Source organism: Pimephales promelas, chromosome 5 (assembly GCF_988280905.1).
Source record: "Pimephales promelas chromosome 5, fPimPro1.hap1.1, whole genome shotgun sequence".
Lineage (NCBI taxonomy): Eukaryota > Metazoa > Chordata > Actinopteri > Cypriniformes > Leuciscidae > Pimephales > Pimephales promelas.
Window position 1 is genome coordinate 8,391,469 of NC_142773.1, and position 27,330 is coordinate 8,418,798.

A 27,330-nucleotide genomic window follows, 5' to 3' on the forward strand; every position below is an offset into this window, starting at 1 on the left:
GAGAGAGAGAGACAGAGAGAGAGAGAGAGAGAGAGAGAGAGAGAGAGAGAGAGAGAGAGAGAGGTAAACAAACAAGCATGGAAATGGAAATTATTGTGGCCGGAAAAATTATCGAGCTAATTTTTTTATTGACTATCGCGACAGGCCTAATCCAGATTAATTACAGCTAGCCGGAAGCTGTGACTAACAGCTGGCAAGCTACTAGCTGTTAGCCATTTAACTTGCTAACAACGCTACCTAGTCAGAAGAACCACCAAAATCATACATTTGAACTGCTCATTCAAATGAGCAGTTTGGCAGCTGTACCGGGCGAGATCGGTTGTATATGTTTCTGTTTGGAGTGACGTAGGCATCTATGAATTAACAGTCATTCAAATTAATAAAATATGAATGTTGAAAAAAATATGAATATGAATGTCTTCATTGAAATTAATAGGGTAACATCCAACAGGGAAATGCCAACATTGTACTCATTTTAGAAACTGTGGAGTATATTTTATTTCAGTGCACAAAGTAGCCTACAGTCAAGAAAGAAACCAGCTTTTTCAGTCTCTCAGAACGGTCAATCAGAATAATTTCACAATGCAATGTTTATTAGGGAAAACATCCAGTAACATTTATCACTTTGTTTAAGTTTCTGAGAGACACAGACTTAGCCAAAATGATTTTTTTTTTAAGTTAAGTTCCAATATCTCTTGATTCACACACTCCAGCCCAGTCGGTGGCGGTAATGCATCGTTAAATTGGTTTGCCAACCGCCATAAAAAAAAAACAAAAGAAGAAGAAGATCCTCATTGGGAAGTTGTGTTGTTCTGGTGAACATCTTTGAGCGTTTCTTCCTGATATTTTGTCTTACTGTGGATTTCTCTTGGACTGTTTATTCTCTTCGTGATTCTTGCTGTCTGTCCTGGACTGTTTCCTATTGGACTGATTTATGTAAGTTTGCTTTCTGCCCTAAATTTATGCCTGTTTTCGGGATTACTAGTTGCTCTCTCTCTCTATCTACTGTTGTGTTTGCTTAAAGCCGTTTAAAAAAAAGAAAAAGAAAAAAAATCTCCACATATCATTTTGGTGGATTAAGTCTGTGGAAATATAGACACCTGTGTGACCTGTTAGATAATTCTTTTCTCATGCATGCTAAAGGAGAAAGATAGTGAATCTGAAGGTGTGTGTGTGTGTGTGTGTGTGTGTGTGTGTGTGTGTGTGTGTGTGTGTGCGCGCGCGTGTGTGTGTGCGTGCGTGCGTGTGTGTACGTGCGTGCGTGTTTGTTTTTAGGGCTGAATGAAATTGGGAGAATATCCCAGATAGCAGACCAACACTGAATAAATATTAGTGCATTAACCAAAAGATCATTGAATCAATGTTGAAATTTAACATAGATTTTTCATTAGGTTTGCACTTTGCACCCTGAAATAATGTTATTTCAACGATGAAAAATCAATCAATATGGACATAAAATCAATATTATTTCAACCTTAATTAAACCACTTATTTAACATTGAATCAACATTAAAACAATATCAAATCAATCTTGCTTTATGTACAGCAGGATTCTATGCCATTTAATTAAGTTTTTTACTCCTTTCAATAATAAAGGGATGTAATTAATATGGTTTTGATTTGAATAAAAAATTCTCTAAAAGTAAACAAATTTAAACCTTCAGTTTACATGCAAATGTTTTTATTTATGACCCCACACTATTTCAACAGTAATTAACACCACATTCAGGAAAAACAAGTGGCTCTAATGGTGACTAAAACCCATGAACATTTTGTAAGTGCGCCTTTGTAAAAAAATATATATGTATATTGCTTTGTGCATCTTGAGACAATATAATGATGACACTGGCATTTTAAGATATATCAGTGCAAGTTGCTTTCAGTTAAAACAGCTCAATCATGCATTTTAGTCTTGAATTTAGCTTAATTAGTCTGTGAAACTGGAGGGAAAGAACTTAAAATACAACTTAAGCAAAAAATATATTAAAATTCTCGACAGAGTTACTTAAAACACATGGAATTATTTATTCTGAACTCATAAAGTAAATGCCAGGAGAAGATCCTGGAAAACAACAACAACAACATAAATGCAAACGTGCATTTGTAAAATTGAAGTACAAATTGAAACTCACCAGCAAAGACAGAAAGAGTGCTACCGACTGAAACACTACAACAGTTTAGGACTTGGAGGACTTTCAAGGATTGAAAAAAAGGATCCTCGGTTAGGATCTACTCGTCTGATGCAAAATGCATGTCCTTATTAAATTGATACTCTGATGAACTTAGGGGTTTCCACCACGAGCAATGTCCCCAAGCAATTCAGGGGCCGCTATGCAGTTAACCCTCAGGTGCTCTTCGTTTCGGAGTCACACTTATCTTCCCGGTCAAAAGTGACCGGACACCTAAAAATGAAACTTTCTCCATCCCAGTAAAACCAATGCAATTTATTTTTGTTCTATAATATTTATTCTTTTTAATTTAGTATTTTGAGACAATTTAAATGAATTTATTAATATTTATGCAATATTTATGGTTTATTTTTGCCATAGAAAAATATAAATTATTTTCTGTATATATATATTATTTTCTTCAAAAAAATATTAATGCAGTATTTTAGTTTAATATAGAGTCTAGGCCTTCAGAAAAAAAATATTTTTTGAAGAAAATTAGCACCATCTGGTTAGAGTATAGAGAAAAAGCGTAGAATCATGGTGTAACCACTAGATGGCATGTACAGCTCTCTATGGAGAGGCATGTGAATTCCCCAGCTGTTCATGAACACTTTTTTGTTGTTGGTGGTGGATTTGTATATATATTTGAAACAATCTCAAAAACTATTTCTTATTAAAAAAAAGACAAAAAACAAATATTCACAATATTTAAAAAAAAAATTTTACAATTTCCCATTCATTTCCTATGGGGTCATTTTTGACCAAAGACCACAAGTGTGACTATTTTTTTTAAGACCACTTAGCATGCTCAGATCATGACCTCAATTTTTTTGTGTGTTCACATACATAATGCCATAAAAGTCACCAAGTTTCATAACATCGCGATGAAGCTGTGATTTTTAAAAATTCAAAACATACTTTTTGTAATCAAAATTTATTGGTGTGTATGTGTATAAAAGTGTGTTTGTATGTGTGTGTGTGTGTGTGTTGGTGGGTGTGTCTGTTTTGCACTCTAGATGTTGTAGAGTGTCACCCCTTTCCTGCGGTGTACTTTTTTTTTTTTAGAATTGTGGCCGATTTGTAGATTGTACATACAAAAATTCTGAGAATTTTTTTTGTATCAATTTCCCATTCATTTCCTATGGGTTGTCATTTTTGACAGAAGAGCAAAAGTGTGACACATTTTTTTACGACCACTTAAATTGCTCGAATCATGACCTCAATTTTTGTGTGTGTTCACATACCCAATGCCATAAAGGTCACCAAGTTTCGTAATTTTCTGAAGAAGCTGTGATTTTTAAATATTCAAAACAGATTTCTTTAATCACAATTTATTGGTGTTTTTGTGTATAAAAGTGTGTGTATATGTGTGTGCGTAGGGGTGGGTATGTCTGTTTTGCACTCTTGATGTTTTACAGTGGCACCCCGTCAATGCTGAGCACTTTTTTTCTGCATCGTGGCCGATTTGTAGATTGTACACACAAAAATTCTCAAAGTTTTTGTGTTTTTGTCAATTTCCCATTCATTTCCTATGGTCGGTCATTTTTGACCGAAGAGCACAAGTGTGACTATTTTTTTTACGACCACTTAGCATGCTCGGATCATGACCTCAATTTTTTTGTGTGTTCACATACCCAATGCCATAAAAGTCACCAAGTTTCGTAACATTCCGATGAAGCTGTGATTTTTAACATTTCAAAACATACATTTTTTCGGTCAGAAATGACCGAAGTGCACCTGAGGGTTAAACAAAATTTGAGGCCTCCTTTTCTCAGCCATCTCATCCCTTGTTGTAAGGCATCTAAAGAATACACAAACAAACAGAAAGTTAGAACTGCACAGTGTTCTTAAACCATTGATTGGTAGTAATGTATGACTGGCAGAAGGTGGGTAATAAATATATGTCAGAAATGTGACTGCTGCAAATGTACAACAATTTTAAGTGCTTGATCAATTCAATTAAAAGGATTAGTTCACCCAAATATTAAAATTACGTAATTAATGCCTCACCCTCATGTCATTCCAAGGACCTCCGTTCATCTTCGGGACACAGTTTAAGATATTTTAGAGCGCTTTCTGTCCCTCTAAAAACTATGACTTTATTCAGCATTATATTCTCTTCCGGTTCTGTTGTTAATCCGTGTTCACAAGTCCAATAAAGTCGGAAGTTTTTGCTATTTTTGGAGCAAAATGTATTTTCGATGAAATACATTGCACAGAAAATAAAAGCACAAGGTTTTTTTTTTTGGTTTTTTTTAATAAACTCGCATCATTCATTAACTTCGAGCCATATAAGACTGTACGGAAAAAAAAAACTTGAGACAAATAGACAAAACCATATTAAAGGGGACATATCATGCAAAATCCACTTTTTTAGCCCTTAAATGCATTTTGTTGTATATTTGGAGTGTTTATAAGTACAGAAAAGATGAAATCATTCTCTTCAGGTGCTTCTTTTATATCTTTATATTCTGTTTTGGTCATATTTTACAACCTGTTCAGATTTTTCTGTTTTCTATGACGTTTTTTGAACTACAGCGTCGCAGTATTTGCAGCGGAACTGACAAATAAAGACATTGACTACCGGCCCAAAACTTCGAGCAATCCGCCATTATTATTTCTCGCTCCGATTTTGTAGTCCGAGCTCAATGATGCAGAAGTTACGAGAGGGCAAGTCAAAATGTTCGGTTGTTAGTGACCTGAAGCACTTCAAGGATTCCCACTTCAACAACCTCTGCCAGTATAAAGAAGGGTTTGCCGATTGACTTCGTCTGAATGAGGGGTAAATTCCTTCTATCTTTGGAAACGACGAACAGAGCATTTCGATAAGCTGTAAATATCGTTAATAAAAATAAAGTACTTTACTTTCTTAAAACACATGGTGGTCATGGTTTAGCAGTACCTTTGTCTTTCTTTGTTTTTGTTTTGAAGTAACGTTACACGTCTGCTGTATTATTGTTCTTGAGTTTCATCAATGGTCATTTAGCTGCTTTTCTGATGCTTTTCTAAACGTATCGTATTGTCAATACAGATTTTTTTGTGGTAATATTAGACCGTAGTCATTTATCTTGTCAGTGTGCTTGTTTTAACAAGAGAAATAGTCGACTTTCACTAATAACACAAAACATCCATATGGTTCGGCAGGTTCATATGCAGGTTCGTCGTCTCAATCAACTCGCTCGCTCTGGCTCGAATATGTAAGGCTTGATGGACAAGTCTTCTGTTGTTGACATTTTATTAACGTGTGAATAAAAATGTTCTTTGAAGGTATCGTGTATATAATCGTATATCTCTAATCAAACTACAATAATGGCCGACAGGGGAGTTGAACTGACAGTGAACTCATCGACCTGGAGAGCGGGCGGGGTATGACGCATCTCCTTTTTATTTAAAGGGCCCGCTTTGAAACGGGTCGCTCAAAGACGCACATCAGAAAAGGGGTAGAAAAGGGGCTTGTGGAGCTATAATAATGAGGAATTTAGACCCAAGCATTGCAGTTATGTTTTATATAGACCACAATGGTATGATTTATATGTAAAAATGAATGATTTAAAAGCATGATATGTACCCTTTAACACTATCCAGATCAAACAGTGCTGCAATCATTACCTTGACAATATGTCTATAATTTTTTACTCACTTGGGCTTCACTAAAGAGTGCCTTTCAATTCAGCAATGGGAGGAGCTGAATTCACAATTTCTTCACGCCTGAGTGCAAAAGTACGCTGCATATGTAGATGGATGGTAATCATGTCTCTATCAGGGTCTTCTTGAACTGCTCCACCATCTCAAGCCTCTGGTTCTCCAGTGTGTCCTTAGTTTCTCCTTGGGGATAATTTGGGCATGAAGTTTATTTCTCCTCGTCTGGGTCTTTTGATGTTGGTCCTGGATGCTGCACCTTTCTGGATAGGTCCAGCTGCGCAGGCGCGTCGTTAGACATGGGCATTCGGGGCTTCAGCCCCGGATGTTTTTTTTATAGCCCCAGATCTCAAAAAAAAAAAAAATATTAATCCTATTTTTTTAAATTACAGGGTATTTTAATCTAGCCTTCGGAATAATGTATTAAAGACGATTAAAATGTTCAAGCAGATCAAATTTACTATGGTTACTATGGTTACACAGCACGCTTGAGTTTAGATTGCGCGCCAGAGGAGAGAGAGAGAGAGTGTGCCTGATCGGTTAACTTACAGTTAGGCTACTTCATCTACATTCTTCACGAGAAACGGATTATGACTCAAAAAATGGATTAGCTTTTAGCTTGCGAAATAGAAGCTCTCACGTACTTTACATGTTCTGCATTAAAACCACAGTGAGTACAGGGCTAACTTAGGTAAGTTAGACGACCAGGGTTTGCTGAAGAAGAGTCTTCACAGACCTGAGCTTTGATGAGGGAACGGTGTCAGTAAATAAGATAACTCTTCTTGCCTCTCATCTGCCTCGTATCGTTCACGACTCCTTATTTTACTTTTTAAAAAGTGTCTAATGACCATAATAGCTACCACCAGAAGCCACAAACAACAATGACAGTCAAGCCTGAAACGAGACTTCCTTAGATTTCCACGACGCATGCGCGAGAATTGCGATCTCTTTCAACTACCTCATTTCAATTCTCGCGCATGCGTCGTGGAAATCTAAGGAAGTCTCGTTTCAGGCCAACAAGGAAGAAAAGGAATAGTAGAATAAAGTCGTTATTTTTGTTTGTTTTTTTCGCACAAAAAGTATTCTCGTCGCTTGATAAACATATAGTTGAGCCGCTGTAGGCACATGGAATGTTTAAACATTTTCCTCATTGACTTTCTGGGCCGTCAAGAGCCAGTCCCTTAGGCAGCCAATGTGGTAGTGAGACAGCTCTCAAATTTAATCAAAAATATCTTCATTTGTGTTCCGAAGATAAACGAAGGTCTTACGGGGTTGGTACATCATGGGGGTGAGTAATTAATGACTTAATTTTCATTTTTGGGTGAACTAACCCTTTAAGTTAAAGTTCAATTGTTCACTGATAAAGATAGTCACTTGTCGCCACCTACTGGCTTACTCTTGAGATTTTAAGTGTTTTTGAAAAAAGCATTTTTTCCAGCTGTTAGCTGAATTACAGGACTGTAGTTGTTAGGGATGTAACGATTCACTCGCAACCGGTTGAAAATCGATAAAAATGTGTGACTATTCAAGTCGGTTGAAATGTTAAACAAATCACGATACACATTTTAAACAGCAGGCGCGTTTACTGAATAACCTACTGTGAAGTTGTGAACCTCGCTTTACAGGCACAATAGCAGCGAGCACACACTGGCGCGAACCTCGCGAGTGTTTTCACTTCATTCCTAAGGAACTTGAGCTTATGTGAGCACTCGTAGTAATGAACTGAAAAACGCTTGGTTTGCTCCGCTCGCACCGCACCAGTGTGTGCCATAGACTGTGCACGCACTGTCAAACACATGGCGACGGCAAGCGTAGATGTTGACTCATTCAAATCGGAGCTGTGGCGGCATTTTGACTCTTCATAGACTAATAATTAGGGCTGCCCCCAAATAGTCGACTAAATGTTAGTCGATATGAGGAGGGCTTGGTCGAATACATTTTCATTAGTCGGTTAGTCGCAAAAAAAAAAAAATATATATATATATATATATATATATATATATATATATTACGTGAAAAAAATACGCAATCAGGGGCTGCGCAGTCAGTGTATGACATGACATCAAAGCAACGAGAGATCAACGAGATCTCGTGCCTCGCGGTATACCAAAACGCACTTGTGGGAGAGGTATCGGAAAATATCGCGACCAGCAAGCTGTTGTCTTAGACCCACGTTTAAAGAGCTTGTCATTCTTTGACCAACACGAACGAGAAGATGCGTACTCCACAGTGTCGGATCTGACTGAAATTTTATCTACAGAAGCTGCGCGCCAGAATGTGATCATGACAGTATTAGCCCTGCGGAGGGTGAGCTCGACCCGAATAACACCAAATAAATTGATGAGGAAGAGCATGCAGAAGAGAAGGATGAACTAAAATGTACTTAGCAGATAAAACAAAAGTTGATTCGGGACCATTGGCATGGTGGCAAAAAAATTAACATCGATATTCAAAGCTCGCTAAAGCAGCTAAACGCCTCCACATCCACTCCATCAGAGCGCATCTTTTCAAAGGCCGGCTTCATTGTGAACATGTCGAGAAGCTCCCTTCTTCCCAACAATGTGGACAAGCGTTCCTCTCACATAATATGAAAAAAATTAAATCGAATTGAAAGCTTAGGTAAGAATAATTAATTTCATTTTTGAAGTGTTTCTGTTTGCGATCCGTTAGGCTATATAAAAAACAAAACAAAAAAAAACGGATATTTTTTTAAAGGTTAGGCTATACAAATAAATAAATATTATTTTTATTTATTCGTTTTTATATAATGCAGAAGTCGTTTTTTATTCTAAGAAAAATTAGTCTGATCTTTGCTATTCGTTGTTTAAGACTCATCCATCGTCTTAAATGGCAGTTTGCGGCTTTGCTCTGATATTTTTGTCCTTTAAATTAGCATATTTGTTCCACATTTTTTCTTAAATATAGCCTAGTTGTTCTAAACAATTTAATCAAATACTTAGGCTGTTGATTTGTTTGCCGCCTTCTTTTTTATTCGCAAGTTTTGGCGTTGTGCAATATGCCATGTGCATTTATTAAATTGTTCGTTTATTAATTTTCCTTTTGAACTATATAAAAAATATATTAATTTAATTTTCCACTGTATTTTATACCAAACAGTGTTTTTGTTTTACAGTATTATTTATTTTTTGCCTTGTTTTGTACTAGGCCTAAGTTACTAATAAGTTTATTTAATTTATTTTAAAGAACGTAGTTTATTTTATTTTATTCAAAACTGTTTTTTTTTTCATTTAACTGTTACAGTTTGTATTTTTGATAATAAATTATTAAAATGCACACTTGCACAGGCAGTCTGATTGCTGTTTTTTTTATTCTTAGCCTATAACGTGTCGTAAGCTGTATACTTTAAACGCTTTACTATTCTGTTTTAAGCGCTTAATTTTCAGTTTGAACGTGCTAATATCATGCTTAAGCATTTTCTGTCATATGGAAGTGTTAAACTTCAATTTTGGACTATTCCTCTCCTTGTATATACGCAAGCTTTTATAATATCATAAATGAACGATTATTCGACTAATCGCTAAAATGCAGGAGTGTTAGTCGACTAGGAATATCTTTAGTCGGGGGCAGCCCTACTAATAATAATCACCACCATGAGAAGCACATCACCTGCGTTTTCACGTAAAAGTCATTAATACGATAAGTGTCAGAGAGCTACGGAGATCACAAGGTGCATCAGTGTTTCCATGGCAACCATGTGTTGTATTTAGTTTTACTATCTCTAAATGTCGTGTACATGGATTTATTTATTTATTTTAAATTTGTTGATGTTTATGGCATATTTTGCTGAAAGTGTTCTGTTTTTCTAAATCTTTCTAGTTTAATGACACAAATTATGACAAAATTAAAATCTTTCTTTTATTACAATGTAAAACGCCTGTCATTGTGGTACTAATTTTACAGTCTTTTACTTAGTGTGCAAAGGTGCCAGTATCCAGCCTCTTGACCTGACAGACAGAAACACTGAGTTGAAACAACCTTGAAGGGATTTTTTTTTTCAATGTAGTTTTATTTTTTGACAAATGTATAGTTCAAAATGAAAAAAATAAATGTGCAGCATTTTGTCTGAGAAATAATAAAAGAGACACTTTTTCATTTGTAATTTGTCTTAAATCTCATTTGTTAAAAATATTGTGAGAAAATCGTATCATGAAACCGGTATCGTGAACCGTATCGCATCGTGAGTTGAGTGAATCGTTACATCCCTAGTAGTTATGCAACATATTGATACTATTATTCCTTCAACTGCAAATTAATGGACTATTGATGGTTGTAAAGAACAATCCTCCTTCCAGAGTGTTGATACGACTGAGTGTTGAGCCCTTAGCAAAGGACCCCGGACCCCATATTCCCGGAGCACCCTTCACAGGCTGCCTCGGGTGACACAGTCGAATGCCTTCTCCAAATCCACAAAACACATATGGACTGGTTGGGCAAACTCCCATGAACCCTCCAGCACCCTGTAGAGAGTATAGAGTTGGTCCAGTGTTCCACGGCCCAGACAAAAACCGCACTGTTCCTCCTGAATCCGAGGTTCCACTATCGGCCGTATTTTCCTCTCCAGTACCCTGGCATAGACTTTCCCCAGGGAGGCTGAGAAGTGTGATCCCCCTATAGTTGGAACACGCCCTCCGGTCCCCCTTCTTAAAAAGAGGAACCACCACCCCGGTCTGCCATCCCAGAGGCACTGTCCCTGACCGCCACGCGATGCTGCAGAGGCGTGTCAACCAAGACAGCCCCACAACATCCAGAGACTTGAGGTATTCGGGGCGGATCTCATCCACCCCCGGTGCCTTGCCACCGAGGAGTTTCTTAACCACCTCGGTGACCTCAGCTAGGGTGATGGAGGAGTCCATCCCTGAGCCCTCAGCCTCTACTTCCTCAATGGAAGACGTGACGGCGGGATTGAGGAAGTCCTCAAGGTATTCCTTCCACCGTCCGATGACATCCCCAGTCGAGGTCAACAGCCGCCCCCCCCCTACTGTAAACAGCATTGGTAGGGGACTGTTTCCCTCTCATGAGGCGCTGGACAGTTTGCCAGAATCTCTTCGAGGCCAGCCGATAGTCCTTCTCTATGGCCTCACCGAACTCCTCCCAGGCCCGAGTTTTTGCCTCCACGACCACCCGGGCCGCAGTGCGCTTGGCCTGCCGGTACCTGTCAGCTGCCTCCGGAGTCCCACAAGCCAACCAGGCCCGATAGGACTCCTTCTTCAGCTTGACAGCATCCTTTACATCCGGTGTCCACCACCGGGTTCGAGGATTGCCGCCTCGACAGGCACCGGAGACCTTACGGCCACAGCTCCGAGCAGCCGCTTCGACAATGGAGGTGGAGAACATGGTCAGACTCAATATCTCCAGCCTCCCTCGGGATCTGGTCGTAGCTCTGCCGGAGGTGAGAGTTGAAGATCTCTCTGACAGGAGATTCGACCAAACGTTCCCAGCAAACCCTTACAGTACGCTTGGATCTGCCGAGTCTGTCCAGCCTCCTCCCCCGAGTGTCCAAGACATATGGCCGCAGGTCAGATGAAACGACCACAAAGTCGATCATCAACCTACGACCTAGGGTGTCCTGGTGCCACGTGCACTGGTGGACACCCTTATGCTTGAACATGGTGTTCGTTATGGATAAACTGTAACTAGCACAGAAGTCCAATAACTGAACACCACTCGGATTCAGGTCAGGGGGGCCGTTCCTCCCAATCACGCCCCTCCAGGTGTCCCTGTCGTTGCCCACGTGAGCGTTGAAGTCCCCCAGTAGAACGACGGAGTCCCCAGTCAGGGCACTTTCCCACCAAAAAAAGCAGTCTCTGCTCCAGCTTGCGGCGTGAAACGGCCGTAATTCACAAGGTTTACTACATGTGCCCTCCGTATGCATGTGTGATTCTGATGTTGTGCAATGTTAATTATGCGGTGCCCAAGTGCATTAGGCCTGCATAAAATCAGCATATCAGACTGACCGGCTGGTGGCTGGTCATAGCCGATCGTGTGAAAATCGTGTATGTTTTGTGCGGTGAGTGGAGTCTATCTTAAATGCTTCTGATTGGCCATTGTGTTCAAGAAATCAACATGTATGTCTGGGATTGGCTAAATCGCTCAACGTTGCAAACATGTTATAAATAGAAACTCTGGCATGTAAATCGTTTCTATTTTGTTTTAGTTGTTCTTGTTGCTTTTCTGCAACAGATGAATACAAATCTATGAGCCTAGTTTTTAAGTTTTTATCATAGAAATTCCTAGTTTGCAGCAGTCCCACGAATCGTTTTATTCTTCCACAGAGTGAGTGCATAACCGCCCATGCTCGTGCTCAACCATCAAATCTAGTCCCGCGCCGCACTCTATTGCGTTGGCAGTGCACGTCTCTCAAGGGCCCGGCCCAACCCGAGGATAGTGACAGGAAATATCGACCCGACCCGCTCGGGCAGAATAAGCTCTAGTTCACTCCTATGCTAAGGAACAAACTTCCCACTCTCACCAGTAGCCATTTACTTTTTTTTTTTGCAAATGAATTCATTCAATCAATTTTTCGCCCACGCCTAATTCAGACCCGATGGAAGTGAAAGAACAAAGACAAGAACTGAAGTGAAATGTGATGATGCTGTAGTTTGTTTCAGCCTGTTGACACCAATAAAACAATTTAATGCACCAATTTACAGAAGATCTCAGACATCACCATAATGAATGAGCTGAAAACAGGGAACTTTTGGAGACAAAGAGGTTTTTCAGCTGCTCAGTTTAACATGATGGCCCTGTACTTTTTAAATGCAGATTGGATAAAAACACATTGATCACAGTTCACACCTGCAGTGAAGCCCCTCCCACAACAATTCACCACTAAATACTGGGAATATTCCCATCATCCTACAAGAGAAGGACAAACTCAAGGAGTAGCAGCTGAAATCTGTGTGACTGTTAAAGATGGAGTTTATTAAAGAGGAGATTGAAGACATGAGTGATCCAGAACCATCCAGAATAAAACATGAAGATACTGAGGAACAAATAGGTTGGTGTCCATTCTTGATTCTTCATTGTTGATGCTTTGATAGATGTGAATTATTAAGCAGTATATGGATGATAAATGATAGAAAAATACATCTAAGATCATAACCTTATATAGCAGTTGTCAACATTATTTTAACTATATAAACAATGAATGACAGAACAAATAGTGAAAGATCTGATCTCTTGTTTGCTTCTACTAAATTAGGGTTCACTTGAACTGATTCTAACTGTAGTTCTGTATTTTAGACCAGGTGAGAGTGAAAGAGCAAAGACAAGAACTGAATGAAGTGGAGGAGGAACATCGTAAATTTACAATTCAAAGAACAAAAGCCAAAAAGACGCACACCTGCTCTCAGTGTGGAAAGAGTTTCACACAGAAAGGAAACCTTGTCACACACATGAGAATTCACACTGGAGAGAAACCGTATACATGCACTCAGTGTGGAAAGAGTTTTACTCATTCATCAGGTCTCAGTGTTCATCTGCGCGTTCACTCTGAAAAAAAAGCATTTAACTGTGATCAGTGTGATAAAGATTTTATTTCATCAGCAAATCTAAAATCTCACCTGAAAGTTCATTCAGGTGAGAAGCCTTATGTGTGTTCTCTCTGTGGAAAGAGTTTTTCATGGCTGGGCAATTTTAAACGGCACCAGAAAACACACAATGGAGTGAGTGATTATATGTGCTTTGACTGTGGGAAGAGTTTTACCCAATCAAGTCATCTGAAACTGCACCAAAGACTTCATACTGGAGAAAAACCTTACAAGTGCTCATATTGTGACAAGAGTTTCACTCAGTCTGGACACCTGAAATTACATGAGCGAATTCATACTGGAGAGAAGCCGTACGACTGTACTCAGTGTGGGAAGAGTTTTTCACATAAAGGAGCCTTTGACAAACACATGAGAATTCACACTGGACAGGAACCGTATACATGCACTCAGTGTGGAAAGAGTTTTTCATGGCTGAACAGTTTTAAACGGCACCAGAAAACACACAATGAAGTGAGAGATTATGTGTGCTGTTACTGTGGGAAGAGCTTTACTACATCTGTTGATCTGAAACTTCACCAAAGAATTCATACTGGAGAAAAACCTTACAAGTGCTCATATTGTGACAAGAGTTTCACTCAGGCTGGAAACTTGAAAACACACGAGCGAGTTCATACTGGAGAGGAGCCGTACAACTGTACTCAGTGTGGGAAGAGTTTCAAATATCCAAATAGTTTAGTGACTCATATTAAAAGGCATTGTTCTGTGTCACAGTGAGCAAATTTTTTGTTATATTCATATAAAGTCCGACAAGAAATCGATCCAATGGCGGAGTTCGATTCGTGGTGAAGGTTTCATGTGTGTTCCGTCTTTTCCATGGCAAAGTGACTTTTAATTGAATGCAACACATTTAATCTTATGTATTAACTCTTTTCATCTGACTCCATAAAATGAAAAGGGTTTATCAATGATATCTGTGCATGATTTAATACGTTTATGCTTGACTATTCCTTTTAACTCTAATGAAAATAAAGTCAAAGTCTGTTAGAAATAGAATAGTCATAACAATTTATTATGTGAGGTAAATGTATTATTACAGTTCCACAAGATAATCAGAGCAAACAATCAAATGTTTTTAGAACAAAGAAACCTTACCCAACATATTAACTACATGAATGCTGAGCCTCGAAGACCCAGCATCATGGGCAGATCTGATACAGAATAGCACTCTCCCTGAACTCTTGTGCATTTCCCTTAAATAGAGCCAGACCTGATCTAATCACCAAATTTACCTGATCTAATCACCAAACTACAATGGAAGGTTACTGAATAATGCTTACTGGGGGAAGGAGAGTTTGCACTCAGACAAAAGGTAGAAGGTGATTAACTCAAAGACACATCCTTTTGTGTGGAAGATATTTCAATATCCTTAAAAACCTTATTACCTTTTCTTTTACATCTTTAGAAATGAGACATTATTACCAGTCACCCCAAGACTTTCAAAATGATATCAAACACTCCTTAATGATTATCACATTCACATTAAAACCATACTCTTGTGTGAGTTTCCTCTGCAAGAGTGGGTGTGTGTGTGTGTGTTGTTCAAGCAAAGTCCTTTTGTCTGGTCAGACTGATTACATCAACCAGTTCCAGTTTTCCAGTCTTACAAATTCAATACAATGAATCTGTCTGTTCCTATTGTAATTGTAAATTTCCTCATGTTTGTTCAAGGCTCTGCACCCTAATGCTACGTTCACACAGGACGCAAATAAGGCATCAGGCGCAAATGATTTCAATGTTAAGTCAATTGCGCGAATTGAGCGTCTGGCGCGTTAAGCGCGTATGGTTCAGTTTAGTGCTATTTGTGCATTCACGCATTTGACGCGAATTCGCGTCTGCCGCCCGAGTTGAAAAATCTGAACTTTGGTGTGAATTCGCGCCGCGTTAACCAATCAGGAGCCTAGCTGCTTGCTCACGTGGTGAAGTGTCTGTATGCTTAAATAAATGATTTTGTTAATATGACTAAATGCATGGTGGGATTATGCACAACAAAGCAAATATTTTATCACTTAAAACATTATTTCTATATACGAGACATGTTCATTTTGTATTGAATGTTATTTATTCTATATATTTAGATTATATGAAATAGTATTATGATGTAAAGACAAACAACATATGTGCATAAGTTCGTGTATGGACGTGAGAGAGAGAAAAAAAATCACAGGACAGGTTAATAACTTTTGGAAGCTGGCTCTATTTATCATCAAACAAAAATAAATGACAGATAGTATCGCTGACAGCGGTCATCATCCAGCGCAGCTCCTGGAGCGAGCAAATGGTGATACTTACTCGCCAAACGGTTCGGCTCCGAAGGGTCCGGTGGACACAAATATACTGCGACGATGATCCCCACGCCGCTGTTCTGCTCTCCAGAGTAAATACAGTGCGGTAACTCTCTTGATGAATGCTCGGTTGACATAAAAACAATGGCCGCCAACGGATTTCGATTCTGACGCGCGTCATGCGCGTAAATTTCGCTTCAAACTTTTGTTTTTACGCGCGCCAGATTCGCTCTTGACACGCGAAATAACACAAAGTGGTCAAGTGTCAAACTAGACGTGTCAGGCGCGAATTTGACGTAGCATAATTCTGTCTGTCCACGTCAGTACAAACCTGCAACACGCAGGAAAGTCCTGTTTCAGAAATAAATCTGAATAGTCAGCCATCCACTCTCATTAATATTTCAAAACTTTCAAGTTACCTTTTTTTTTTTTACATTATAGAGGCATGAGACACCCCTGCTGGACTAAACTGTAGTTATGTTAGTGAGCCTGTTCTGACGCAGGGCAGAATAATCCCCAAACTGGCTCGAGGCAAGTAGGCAGTCTACCATCTACCCCAACCCTGCTCCTGTCGATCGACTGTCCTGCACAGTTCATCTCCAACTCTAATTAAACACACCTGCCTTTAATTTCCAAGTGACCCTGAAGACCTTAATTGGTTGCTTCAGGTGTGTTTGATTAGGGTTGGAGATAAACTGTGTAGGACAGTCGATCGGCTGGAGCAGGGTTGGGCACACCTGCTCTACCTCTAGAAAAAAAATGCATTGTTGTCTTTGTTTCCTGGTTAAAAGGGGAGGAACGAAAAGAGGTAACTCACAGGCGCTGCAACGATCAGCTGTCGCTCACCAAAGCACTTCTGATAATGAGTATCTTCCAAGAACAGCAACAATGACATTCCAGATCCTTTTTTCACAGTGCAGCCAGCAAAATACTCAAACACAGCAATCTTCAATCGAGTTCGACCTTTTCGGCGGTATTGAAATGGAAACAAATGTTTTTTATTAAATTACGCACAGCCCAAACACAGCTGATGGAGTGTCCTTCAGGAACCGCTACAACGGTAATCAGGGTTTTAATTTTCAAACATGAACAGTGCGAACGTCTTCTTTACCAGTAGATTCCAGTGCTACTTGGTAATTCACTGGTCCCATTTGTTGTATGACCCGGTAGGGTTCCTTCCGTTTAGGTGCAAGTTTAGTAGTAAAGTTTGTCTTTGCACTGGATTGTGGGAACTGTCGGCAGTCTTTTTCTTTGAATAAAACATCCTATCGATTTTTATTGTAGTTTCTCAATTGTCTTCGGTGTGCTTTCTTACAGTTCTCTTTTGCTTTTGCGTGCAGTTGACTCAAGTGACACACTACTTCATAGTTAGGGGCATCTGGTGAGAGATCATGAACTTTAACTTTCAGAAGTTTGTTCATCGGCCCTTGTAACTTCCTTCCCAACTGATGTTTCGCAGGAGACATTCCCATAGTTTCTTGCACTGCTGAGTTGATGGCAAACCTAAATTTGGGTAGGTATTGGTCCTAACGTTTTTTTTTTTTTTTTTTTTTTTACTATCAATTTACTTTCTCTGACGTGTTTGTCTGCGGGTGGTGGACGGTCAACTTTGGTGTTATGTTCCAGTTTTCAGATAATTCTTTAACCCACTGGGGTCGAAAATCACGCAGGCGTGATATGCTCACTTTTTTTCTTAGTGCAAATGAGACTCAAAATACTCTGTTTATTTTGATCTTACTGTGTTATACATCATTAGATCCTGTTAAGTTTCTATTTTTTGTGGATACTCACAATAAAAACAAAGTGTTCTGCTTTTCCTTAAATAAAGAAAAATAAACATGATATAAGTTTTGCATTCTCTCTGTCAGAGAAGTCCCTGTTACCTGTTTCAATTCAAGGAGCACGGATTCAGCTGATGTAGCAAGTCATTTTTTCTTAAGTGCTTTGCTCTAATCGCGTTATTGATTAGTGTCTGTAAACTGCACAAAGACTGTTTGAATATTAAATGCGCGCTGTGTGAGTTCATTCACTCTTGCTCCTACATTAGTAAGACTATATAGACTACTGAGATTTGTTCTATACAGATCTGTAAAACCAAAAAGACTGTTTAAATATGAATCGGGTGTGTGGGTATGTGAACGAACGAACGCACAGATGCATAGCCTACTGTTACAGACAGAATTGATTATAATGTTTTTACTATAAAAAAGACATCAAATAGCCTTTAGTTAGATGGTTTCTGCTCATATGTTAAATATATAGTATGTTTTGTCAACAATAAACTAATCAGCTGTTAGAACAGAATCAGAATTTTCCTTTCTAGATGTTTCCAACTCTAACTTTGAACCAGTTCTATACAATGACCCATATAACCTATTTGACCAGGATTTGTTTCCAGGTATGACAAAAAAAATAAAGGTTTTTGATTTTCATTTATATTTTGATTTTATACATACATGTATGTATGTATGTATGTTTGTATGTATGTTGTCCTTTCACCTGAATGAAAGGCTTATTATTATGCGTCTTTGTCTATCTCAGGTGAGAATCACCTAATTTTACATGATGACGGCTGGCCTGTTCACACCCATTCGCATATTGCTTTGGCAAAAAAAAAATGTTTTTCACATTATAACCCAATTCACAGTTTTATGTGAATGATTAGGCAGGATGTTTTTTAGATCATTGTCAAGAAAAAGCTCTAGGCCACAGCATCCATTAGTCAAAAGTATTTTGGACGCATATTTTTTTTCAATAACCACGCATAAACAATATTCTCTCAAAATTACAAACATGTACATACATGTTGCTCACATATTATGGTAGCCATGTTTCTGCTAAATATAGTGTAATTTCACCTGTACCATTAATAGGTTTATAAGCAACTGGAAAAAAGCACAAATGTTAGGGCATCTCAAAACATCTCAAGCACCCCAAATACACCCTGACCCTAGACTTTAGAGGGTTAAATACTGCAGAAACAAACTGTGTGCCTCTGTCAGACACCAGAAAATCTGAGACTCCCCATCTGGTTAGGATTTCTTTTCTGAATAGTGTAGTGACAGTCTTGGCGGTATCTATACCCATGGGGAAAACTTCTACCCAGCGGGTGAAGTAATCAACAAACACTAAAAGGTACTCATTTTGGTAAGTGCTACAGGGTAAGGATCCCATGAGATCTACCCCCATCATTTGATTAGGTTGGTTGCTGGCAATTTTCTGCATCATTCCATGAGGTTTCTGTTGGTCAGCTTTTAAGTGTTGGTGTTTTACACGTCTTTTTAAAAACCATTTGATGTCGGACCACATCCCAGGCCAAAATATTACATCCTGAATTCTTTTGTATGTTTTATAGATCCCCAGATGAACACTTATAGGGCTACAATGATAATGTTCCAATATATGAGGTACAAGATCTTTGGGAACAAATATACGGTAATGGAACCGGATTCTCTGACAGTTGAGTTTTGAGGTACAGCTTATCTTGTATGACTTCATATTTGGCTTGCTGGTTGTCCTTGTTCTCAGCCAAAATTTGAAAGATTTTTGTTATTTCTGGGTCATTGTTCTGTTTTTCTGCAACATGACATCAGGAATTTTGCGTAAACATATACGCCACTTTCGAGTCAGGTGGCGTGTTATCTCTACGCATTTTGAGCTATCCGCGTGTATGCGTATATGTCTACACCATTAACGTCCGCGTCATTTCGCGTGTCTGTATACACAGTCAAATCTCCAGTCATAAATGCCATTAACCTCAGTGACGGTTAAGTTTAGGGACGGGGTTGGGGTAAGTCATATCTTTTTTTTTACCTAGGATGGTAAGGGAACAGTCATAAATGCCATTAACCCCAATGACGGTTAGGTTTAGGGACGGGGTTGAGGTAAGTCATATATTTATGTAAGCAATAAGGTACGAGAGGCTGTGCTGTATCGTGAATAAGTAACGGCTGAAGGGCGTTGTTAGGCATGACGCGAAGCGGAGTGCCTGCAACCCCTTCAGCCGTTACTTATTCACGATACAGCACTTGCCTCGAGTACCTTATTGCTTTTATAAAACGGTTGCCACACAATATTAAAGTAAAAAAACAATGTATTAGTGCAACTTTCATGTAGTTTAATCAATAAAAACATTCCTTCCGCTAGAAAAATATAGTCCCTGACTGTGAAGAGCAACGTTCCAATGCAGGAAAGCTCAAATAAAAACAACAAACCATTCTCAAACTTTGTCTCATTCTTTTTATTTTTTACAACACAAAGTTTGTGAAATTTCCTCACACAAATAGGTATAGCTTATCTCTCAGCAAAATAACAAATAAAATAAACAGAAGGGCACATATTTTATATATAACAGTTAGGTCTTTAATCTAGTTATTAATTTAGTCGCTAAAATGCTGCCTAACAAGAGATACTTTATTTATTGTTGTTTATTTAAATTTATTTGAACATCTCTGTTTATTGTGCACGCATTAAATATTTGTCTCATTTTAATCGGCTCCACTGTGGTGATATTTAACGCGGTCCTCTTTTGTTGGGGCTCAGCGCTGTCAGCTGTGTTTTCTGTTGTAGCAAGAATGTCACTCCAGTGCTTTCTTTGTTTTAAGTTTGGCCTCCAGTAGCTCTGTAGTGAACTTTCACACTTATGTCCACTCACAGACATAATCTCCCTCGATTCGAGACCAGCATCGGACAATCTCTGCACCATGGTACTGCGCAGGCAGTGATTTGTGTAAATCTTGGAGGTACCTGCTGCTTTACAAATTCTCTGCAACATAGTTGCGAGGTAGTTCACACCCATAGGCTCTCTTGTGTACCTGCAACAGTCAAAAACGAGAAAAACCTTTAACACAACAAGATTTAACACAAATTATAAAATAGCTTATATGATTTATGTGCCGCTGCGTCTACGTACCAAACACATTTAGAGAGGTTTTGCTTTTTGGGGTGAAGGTAAAAAGCGGGAGGGTTAGATGGCAGAAGAGAAAAGTACTTCTCTAGAGAGGCAACGGGACAAAGAAGGTTCCCAGTTTGTTGGAACATGAAGCCACGCCTGCTATCCTTATTTCTGTCATGTGGGTCCTTATGGTTTTTTGTGTCTTCATTGAAGCTCATTGTGACATACTTCAGACCATTTTCGTTTGTTAAAATGCGGAATGAGTCTGGAATGAGTTCTCAGTTCCCCTCTTTTCCTCTGCGTCCGAAGTGTAACTGCCAGTGTTGGGGAAGTTACTTTTAAAAAGTAGTGTTTGCTCGTTACTCGTTACTTTTTAAAAAAGTAATCTGTTACTTTACTTAGTTACCCCCTTTGGAAAGTAACTTTTTACGTTACTCATTACTTTTACGTTACTTTTAGGTTCCTTGACTTTGGGCAGAACCCAATATATGTTCCTAAATGTGTTGGCCTACATAAAGTTCTACTATGGATGACATAACAGTTATTTCTTTTGTGCTCTTTATTATAAAAAATAGTATCAAGGCTCCTTGGGAACAACACGGTAACCTCAAATATGTCTCAAAATAAAACATTCATGCCTCATCTAAATCCAACAAAAAAAATAAAAAAACTTAAAAATGGCTTGATGTTGATGGCTTGTGTAAATAAAATGGCATAATACAGCTTAGAGGCAAAGACATTTTAGCCAAAATAAAATCAAGCACAACTTAAAGGATGACTAGCCTCAGAATTAAAAAGGCTTTGTTAACTAAATATGCTGGTCCTTCTTCACAGTTTGATGGCAGATAAAAGAGGATATTGGGCATAGGCTTGGGTTGTTTATAGCATGGGTGGCAGGCAACCTATTCCACAACTGCAGAAAATGGGTGATTATACCTCATCAGGAGCAGTCTTTCAAACCGTTTATCTGAAAGTCTGTTTCTTCTGGGGGTAAGCACAAGACCTCCCAGGCTGAACAGCCTTTCCACTGGTGCACTGGATGGTGTGGCAGTGTTGTACTTCATGAACACAGCTTTTACTCGGGGGAAACGGTTGAGAGTTTCTATCTCTGAGCCTGATCTCATGTATTCAAGTACCTCTGAGTCTGCGCTAAAGGCCATTGCATCTTCCTCCTCATCAAAAGCAAAAAAGTCCTTCTCATTGGCGCTGCTGTGTGCGGCAACCTCTCTGTTTTTATTCTCAGCCGGCTCTGCAACATGGGGTAGAGTGCGGCACTCCGCGATGAGCAGGGCACGTGCCGCTTCTCTCCGCTCCGCTCCCCCTATCCAACGAACTTTAAATTTTGGCAACGTCAAGGCAGCCAATAAAGCTTCCCTGCTCTCCAACACCGGTGCGAATCGCGTCTTGATAGCCTAGGAGGACGAAATAATATAGAAGACAAGCTTAGTTTTCAGAAATGCCTCTCTATAGCACGCATTGTGTATTATCGTGCAATTTATACGCGAAAATGAGTTTTCACGTGCATATGATACGCAGTTTTTGCGTGCATTTGATACGCAGTTCATTTGCGTGTAATACACACGACACGAACCCCAATTGGTTGATAAAACATTGATTGAAATTAAGATAGAATTTATGAAAAAAAAAATTAACTTTAAAGAAAGGCTTTCTACAAAAAAAAAAAAAAAACGGTGAAGTAGTCAAAATCATGTCTGCCCACTCCATTTGTCTCCCGATATATTACGCAAAATTATGATCTTACTCATGGTTTTCACTTTTCATATTATCAACATAGATGAAAAAAAATATTTTTTTTACATAAATATGAAACTAAATCGGGTTTTTTTTAATGACTAGGATACAACACGTAGGCCTGTTACTTACTTTCAGATAGGCTATTAAGAATTGGCTTACCTGTACAATTACACCCGGTAGGTCTGCTGTCATCCTTGATAGTCCATTTTGGAGTGCGAGCGTCCTTGACATCAGGGTCTCCAGGGTTGGTAGAAGACAACCATAGTAACAATTATCTTCACCTTGCAAGATATCCAGTGCTACTGTCAGTGGTTTCAAAACACTGCAGTATTCCTTTAGGAATAGATGTTCGCGCTCTGTCGGGCCTCTGATATCCAGTCTAGTACAAAGCGTATTCAAATCTTGGGCCGGGATGTCACTGATACGGGACAAGGCATCGTGGAAGGAATTCCACCTTGTTGATGTAGGCACGATCATTTTTTTCCCACAGATTTCATCGACAATCTCAGAGGCCATGGTAGAACGGCTTGCCTTTGTCCAAAGAGCAGCACACTTCGCCGTTGCACTCCTGTACACAGATTTTGAGTCAGTATTAGATGACAGCCATTTGTCGATGTCATTGCACGAGATCAAATTGAGCGTATGCGAAGCACACCTAAAATGCGGGGGAAGAGAAAACTGTCCTTCTGTGGTCCCAAGCAACTCTTCCACATCTGTGAAAACTACACCTTGCTCTGCATCCTCCTCCTCTTCCTCTTCGTCAGGCTCAGGGCGTGCATACATCTTAAAAGCTTTAACAAAATTCGACCCGTTGTCTGTAACGGTGGCGGTGATCCTATGTGAAAGGCCAAACGTTGAGTGAATCTGTTCCATTTCAAAGCCAACAACATCATATGTATGCCTGCCCTTTATTCGTTTGCATGCGATGGCAGCTTTCTCACGATTCAAATTGCGTGGATTGATCCAATGCACGGTGATTCCCAGAAAGCTTCTGTTATGGCTACTCCATATATCCGCAGTGGTTGACACATACTGCAAACTTTCGAACGTTTTCTTTAATTCAGTCTCCATTTTTAGATAACATTCGTCCAGATAGCCTGTGAAAGTTCTACGATCTGACCATGGCCGCCTGTCTCCTGTTATTGGTATTTTGCTTAGTATCTTTCTGAAAGTGGGAGATTCGACAGTACTGATGGGCAACATTTCATCGATGATGAACGAAGCGACAAGTTTGTCCAACTCTTGTTTAGTTACCTCCTGGTGGTGAAAATGAAGTTTTAGCTGCTTATTTGGAGTTGGAATCGACACATCATCATTTCCCCGGGGATCTTGAGCGACAAGCTTCATGTTAGCATGTTTTCCTTTCAAATGCTTGCTGAGGTTCGCAGTTGAGTTAACGGCGGTGGACAAAAGTTTCTCGCCAGGACACAGTGTGCACCTTACACTCACATTCCTCCCCTTAGTTTCAACGAGTTTGAAGTAGTGGGAATACTTCCATCCCTCAAAAGTTAGCGTTGGCTGCTTCTCGCTTGCCATGATTGCTCTGAGTCTGCTACAGCCTCTGTCCGTTGCTACCGTGTTTGTGAGTATTGCGCGCGCAAGCGCGCAGCTGGGAAAAAAGTGTCGCTGTCAAATTTTTCCATGGGGAAAGTAACGTTGCGCCGAATTTAAAAAGAAACTACATTTCGTTACCAAATTTTTAGTAGTAACGCGTTACACTACTTTTTACCCGAAAAAGTAGTTACGTTACTGTAACGCGTTACTTTGTAACGCGTTACACACAACACTGGTAACTGCACGTCAAACCAGACTTTGTTTACGAGTCCTTCAGGTGTGTTGGGATTAAGCGCATCGGACAGTTTTATTGTGCTGAAATCTTTAGCAGAAATCGGTGTGTGATGCTCCGTTTTATCACGACCCTCTCTTCTCATTGTCTTTACGACTCCAACGAAAACATTATTGGATGAGATGAATTCACTGTCTCTCATCAGACACCAGGACAAACTCAAAGGTGGATCATTCAGGAATCTGTTCAGACCTGCAAGTAACGCTACATAGCTACTGATCCCATATTGTTCTCCTTTGGAGCTTCCGACAGTTCCGTAGAAGTCACGGATAAGTGCGTTGAGTTCCGTCTTGGTGATTTGTTTAAAATCTATGCTGCAACCCTTTTCACTACACCAGTCACTGAAGCATTTCACTGCCCATTGGGTTTGCTGCACGGTATTTTTTTCATTACGAGTCTTCTCGAATGTATCAATGTTACATTTCAGCACTTCAGCATGACGGTTCATATTTGTAGAAGTCTCTCCAAATTGTTCCTCAAACCACTTATCCATCGTCATGCCACCCAGTAAATCGAAATTTACTTTAAACATTTTAGCCTTTTTAATTCTTAAGTTTTTTTCTATGTTAATGTTGATATGTGTGGTTGCTAAGGGTGTTGCTAAGGGTGTTGCTAAGGGCGCAGTGATAAATAGAACCGTTGGGTGAAGCGGTCATTGCCGTGTTTTATCGTGAATAAAGCACAGCTCTTGACCAATCAGAATCAAGGATTGGAACTAACCGTTTTATAAATAACGTTAAGTCAACGGCGTTCATAAACACGCTGAAAGGCGATTATGCGTCATGATAGCACGCCAAAAATGGAAATACGAATTGCCGTGTCATACACACGCCACTTCATGAGATCAGTCTGTTTTCTGAGATTAATTCTGTAGTATCTGGAAGTGGGCTGACATCCTTCTGACTGACTTACCACTTGTATGTGAGATAATCCGTGAGAGAGAGCTGCATTTAACTTTCCCTTTCGATACTCAACAATGAAATCGTATTTTTGGAACTGTAGGGCCCAACGAATAAGACAGCTAGTGGTTTTGGGTGAATTCATTACCCACTGCAAAGCAGAATGATCGGTAACGACAGCATTCTGTAATCCAAGTAGTGCTGCCTAATGCCCATATTATGGCTAAACACTCCTTCTCTGTCGCCGAGTACTTTGTCTTGGCCGGATTAAGAGTTCTACTAGCATAAGCTATGTATATAATACTGCTATTTCATTGTGCCTGTCGATTTCAGATCACAGATTCCACTTGGTTTTTTTTTTGTAATTATATCAGGGTTGACTTGAAAATTCACATTTATTCTCCAGAACTCATTCTAACAATTTAACGTTTTATTGTTTCCGACCCGATGGAAGTGAAAGAGCAAAGACAAGAACTGAAGTAAAAGGTGATGATGCCGTAGTTTGTTTCAGCCTGTTGACACCAATAAAACAATTTAATGCACCAATTTACAGAAGATCTCAGACATCACCATAATGAATGAGCTGAAAACAGGGAACTTTTGGAGGCAAAGAGGTTTTTCAGCTGCTCAATTTAACATGATGGCCCTGTACTTTTTAAATGCAGATTGGATGAAAACACATTGATCACAGTTCACACCTGCAGTGAAGCCCCTCCCACAACAATTCACCACTAAATACTGGGAATATTCCCATCATCCCACAAGAGAAGGACAAACTCCAGGAGTAGCAGCTGAAATCTGTGTGACTGTTAAAGATGGAGTTTATTAAAGAGGAGATTGAAGACGTGAGTGATCCAGAACCATCCAGAATAAAACATGAAGATACTGAGGAACAAATAGGTTGGTGTCCATTCTTGATTCTTCATTGTTGCTTTGGTAGATGTGAATTATTAGTATATGGATGATAAATGATAGAGAAACGATCATAACCTTTAACAGTTGTCAAACAAATTTTAACTATGTTAACAAGTGAGTGACAGAACAAAGAGTGAAATATCTGTTCTCTGTTGTTTTCTGCTATTAAATAAATTCGCTTGAACTGATTCTAACTGTATTTCTGTGCCTTTTAGACCAGGTGAGAGTGAAAGAGCAAAGACAAGAACTGAATGAAGCAGAGGAGGAACATCGTAAATTTACAGTTCAAAGAACAAAAGCCAAAAAGATGCACACCTGCTCTCAGTGTGGAAGGAAAGTAGACCTTAACACATGCATGAGAATTCACACTGGAGAGAAACCGTATGCATGCACTCAGTGTGGAAAGAGTTTCAGAGATACATCAGCTCTCAGTGTTCATCTGCGTGTTCACACTGGAGAAAAGCCATTTAACTGTGATCAGTGTGATAAAGATTTTATTTCATCAGAAAATCTAAAATCACACCTGAAAGTTAATTCAGATGAGAAGCCTTATTTGTGTTCTCTCTGTGGAAAGAGTTTTTCATGGCTGGGCAATTTTAAACGGCACCAGACAACACACAATGGAGTGAGAGATTATATGTGCTTTGACTGTGGGAAGAGTTTCACCCAATCAAGTCATCTGAAACTGCACCAAAGACTTCATACTGGAGAAAAACCTTACAAGTGCTCATATTGTGACAAGAGTTTCACTCAGTCTGGAACCCTGAAAGAACACGAGCGAATTCACACTGGACAGAAACCGTACGACTGTACTCAGTGTGAGAAGAGTTTCACACAGAAAGGAAGCCTTAAGACACACATGAGAATTCACACTGGAGAGAAACCGTATACATGCACTCAGTGTGGAAAGAGTTTTTCAAGGCTGAACAATTTTAAACAGCACCAGAAAACACACAATGGAGTGAAAGATCATGTGTGTTGTGATTGTTGGAAGAGCTTTACAACATCTGGTGACCTGAAACAGCATCAAAGAATTCATACTGGAGAAAAACCTTACAAGTGCTCATATTGTGACAAAAGCTACACTCGGTCTGCACACCTGAAAACACACGAGCGAGTTCACACTGGAGAGAAGCCGTACGACTGTACTCAGTGTGGAAAGAGTTTCACCCACTCAAGTAATCTAGCGACTCATGTTAGAAAGCATTGTTCTGTGTCACAGTGAGCAAATGTTTTGTTATATTCATATAAAGTAAATGTGTAGTTAGTTAACTAATAAACTAGTGTTGCTGTGAAATGCCACATGATTTGTGATTTATATGTTGGGGAACAAGAATAATATTAAAAAAGTATTTCAA

The 27,330-nt window shown here is 39.3% G+C and overlaps 2 protein-coding genes across 2 annotated transcripts; both read left to right on the top strand.

The window, feature by feature from the left end:
- The first annotated feature begins 794 nt into the window (after positions 1 to 794).
- Positions 795 to 27,274, top strand: LOC120461502 (uncharacterized). Its single transcript, XM_089130907.1, has 3 exons — positions 795 to 936; positions 25,723 to 25,957; positions 26,188 to 27,274. Exons 2-3 carry the CDS (start codon positions 25,873 to 25,875, stop codon positions 27,195 to 27,197), a joined length of 1,095 nt encoding a protein of 364 aa, XP_088987033.1. The 5' UTR covers positions 795 to 936; positions 25,723 to 25,872; the 3' UTR covers positions 27,198 to 27,274.
- LOC120461563 (uncharacterized) lies at positions 798 to 19,540 on the top strand. Its single transcript, XM_039649802.2, has 3 exons — positions 798 to 936; positions 12,594 to 12,828; positions 13,074 to 19,540. Exons 2-3 carry the CDS (start codon positions 12,744 to 12,746, stop codon positions 14,093 to 14,095), a joined length of 1,107 nt encoding a protein of 368 aa, XP_039505736.2. The 5' UTR covers positions 798 to 936; positions 12,594 to 12,743; the 3' UTR covers positions 14,096 to 19,540.
- Positions 27,275 to 27,330: the final 56 nt, after the last annotated feature.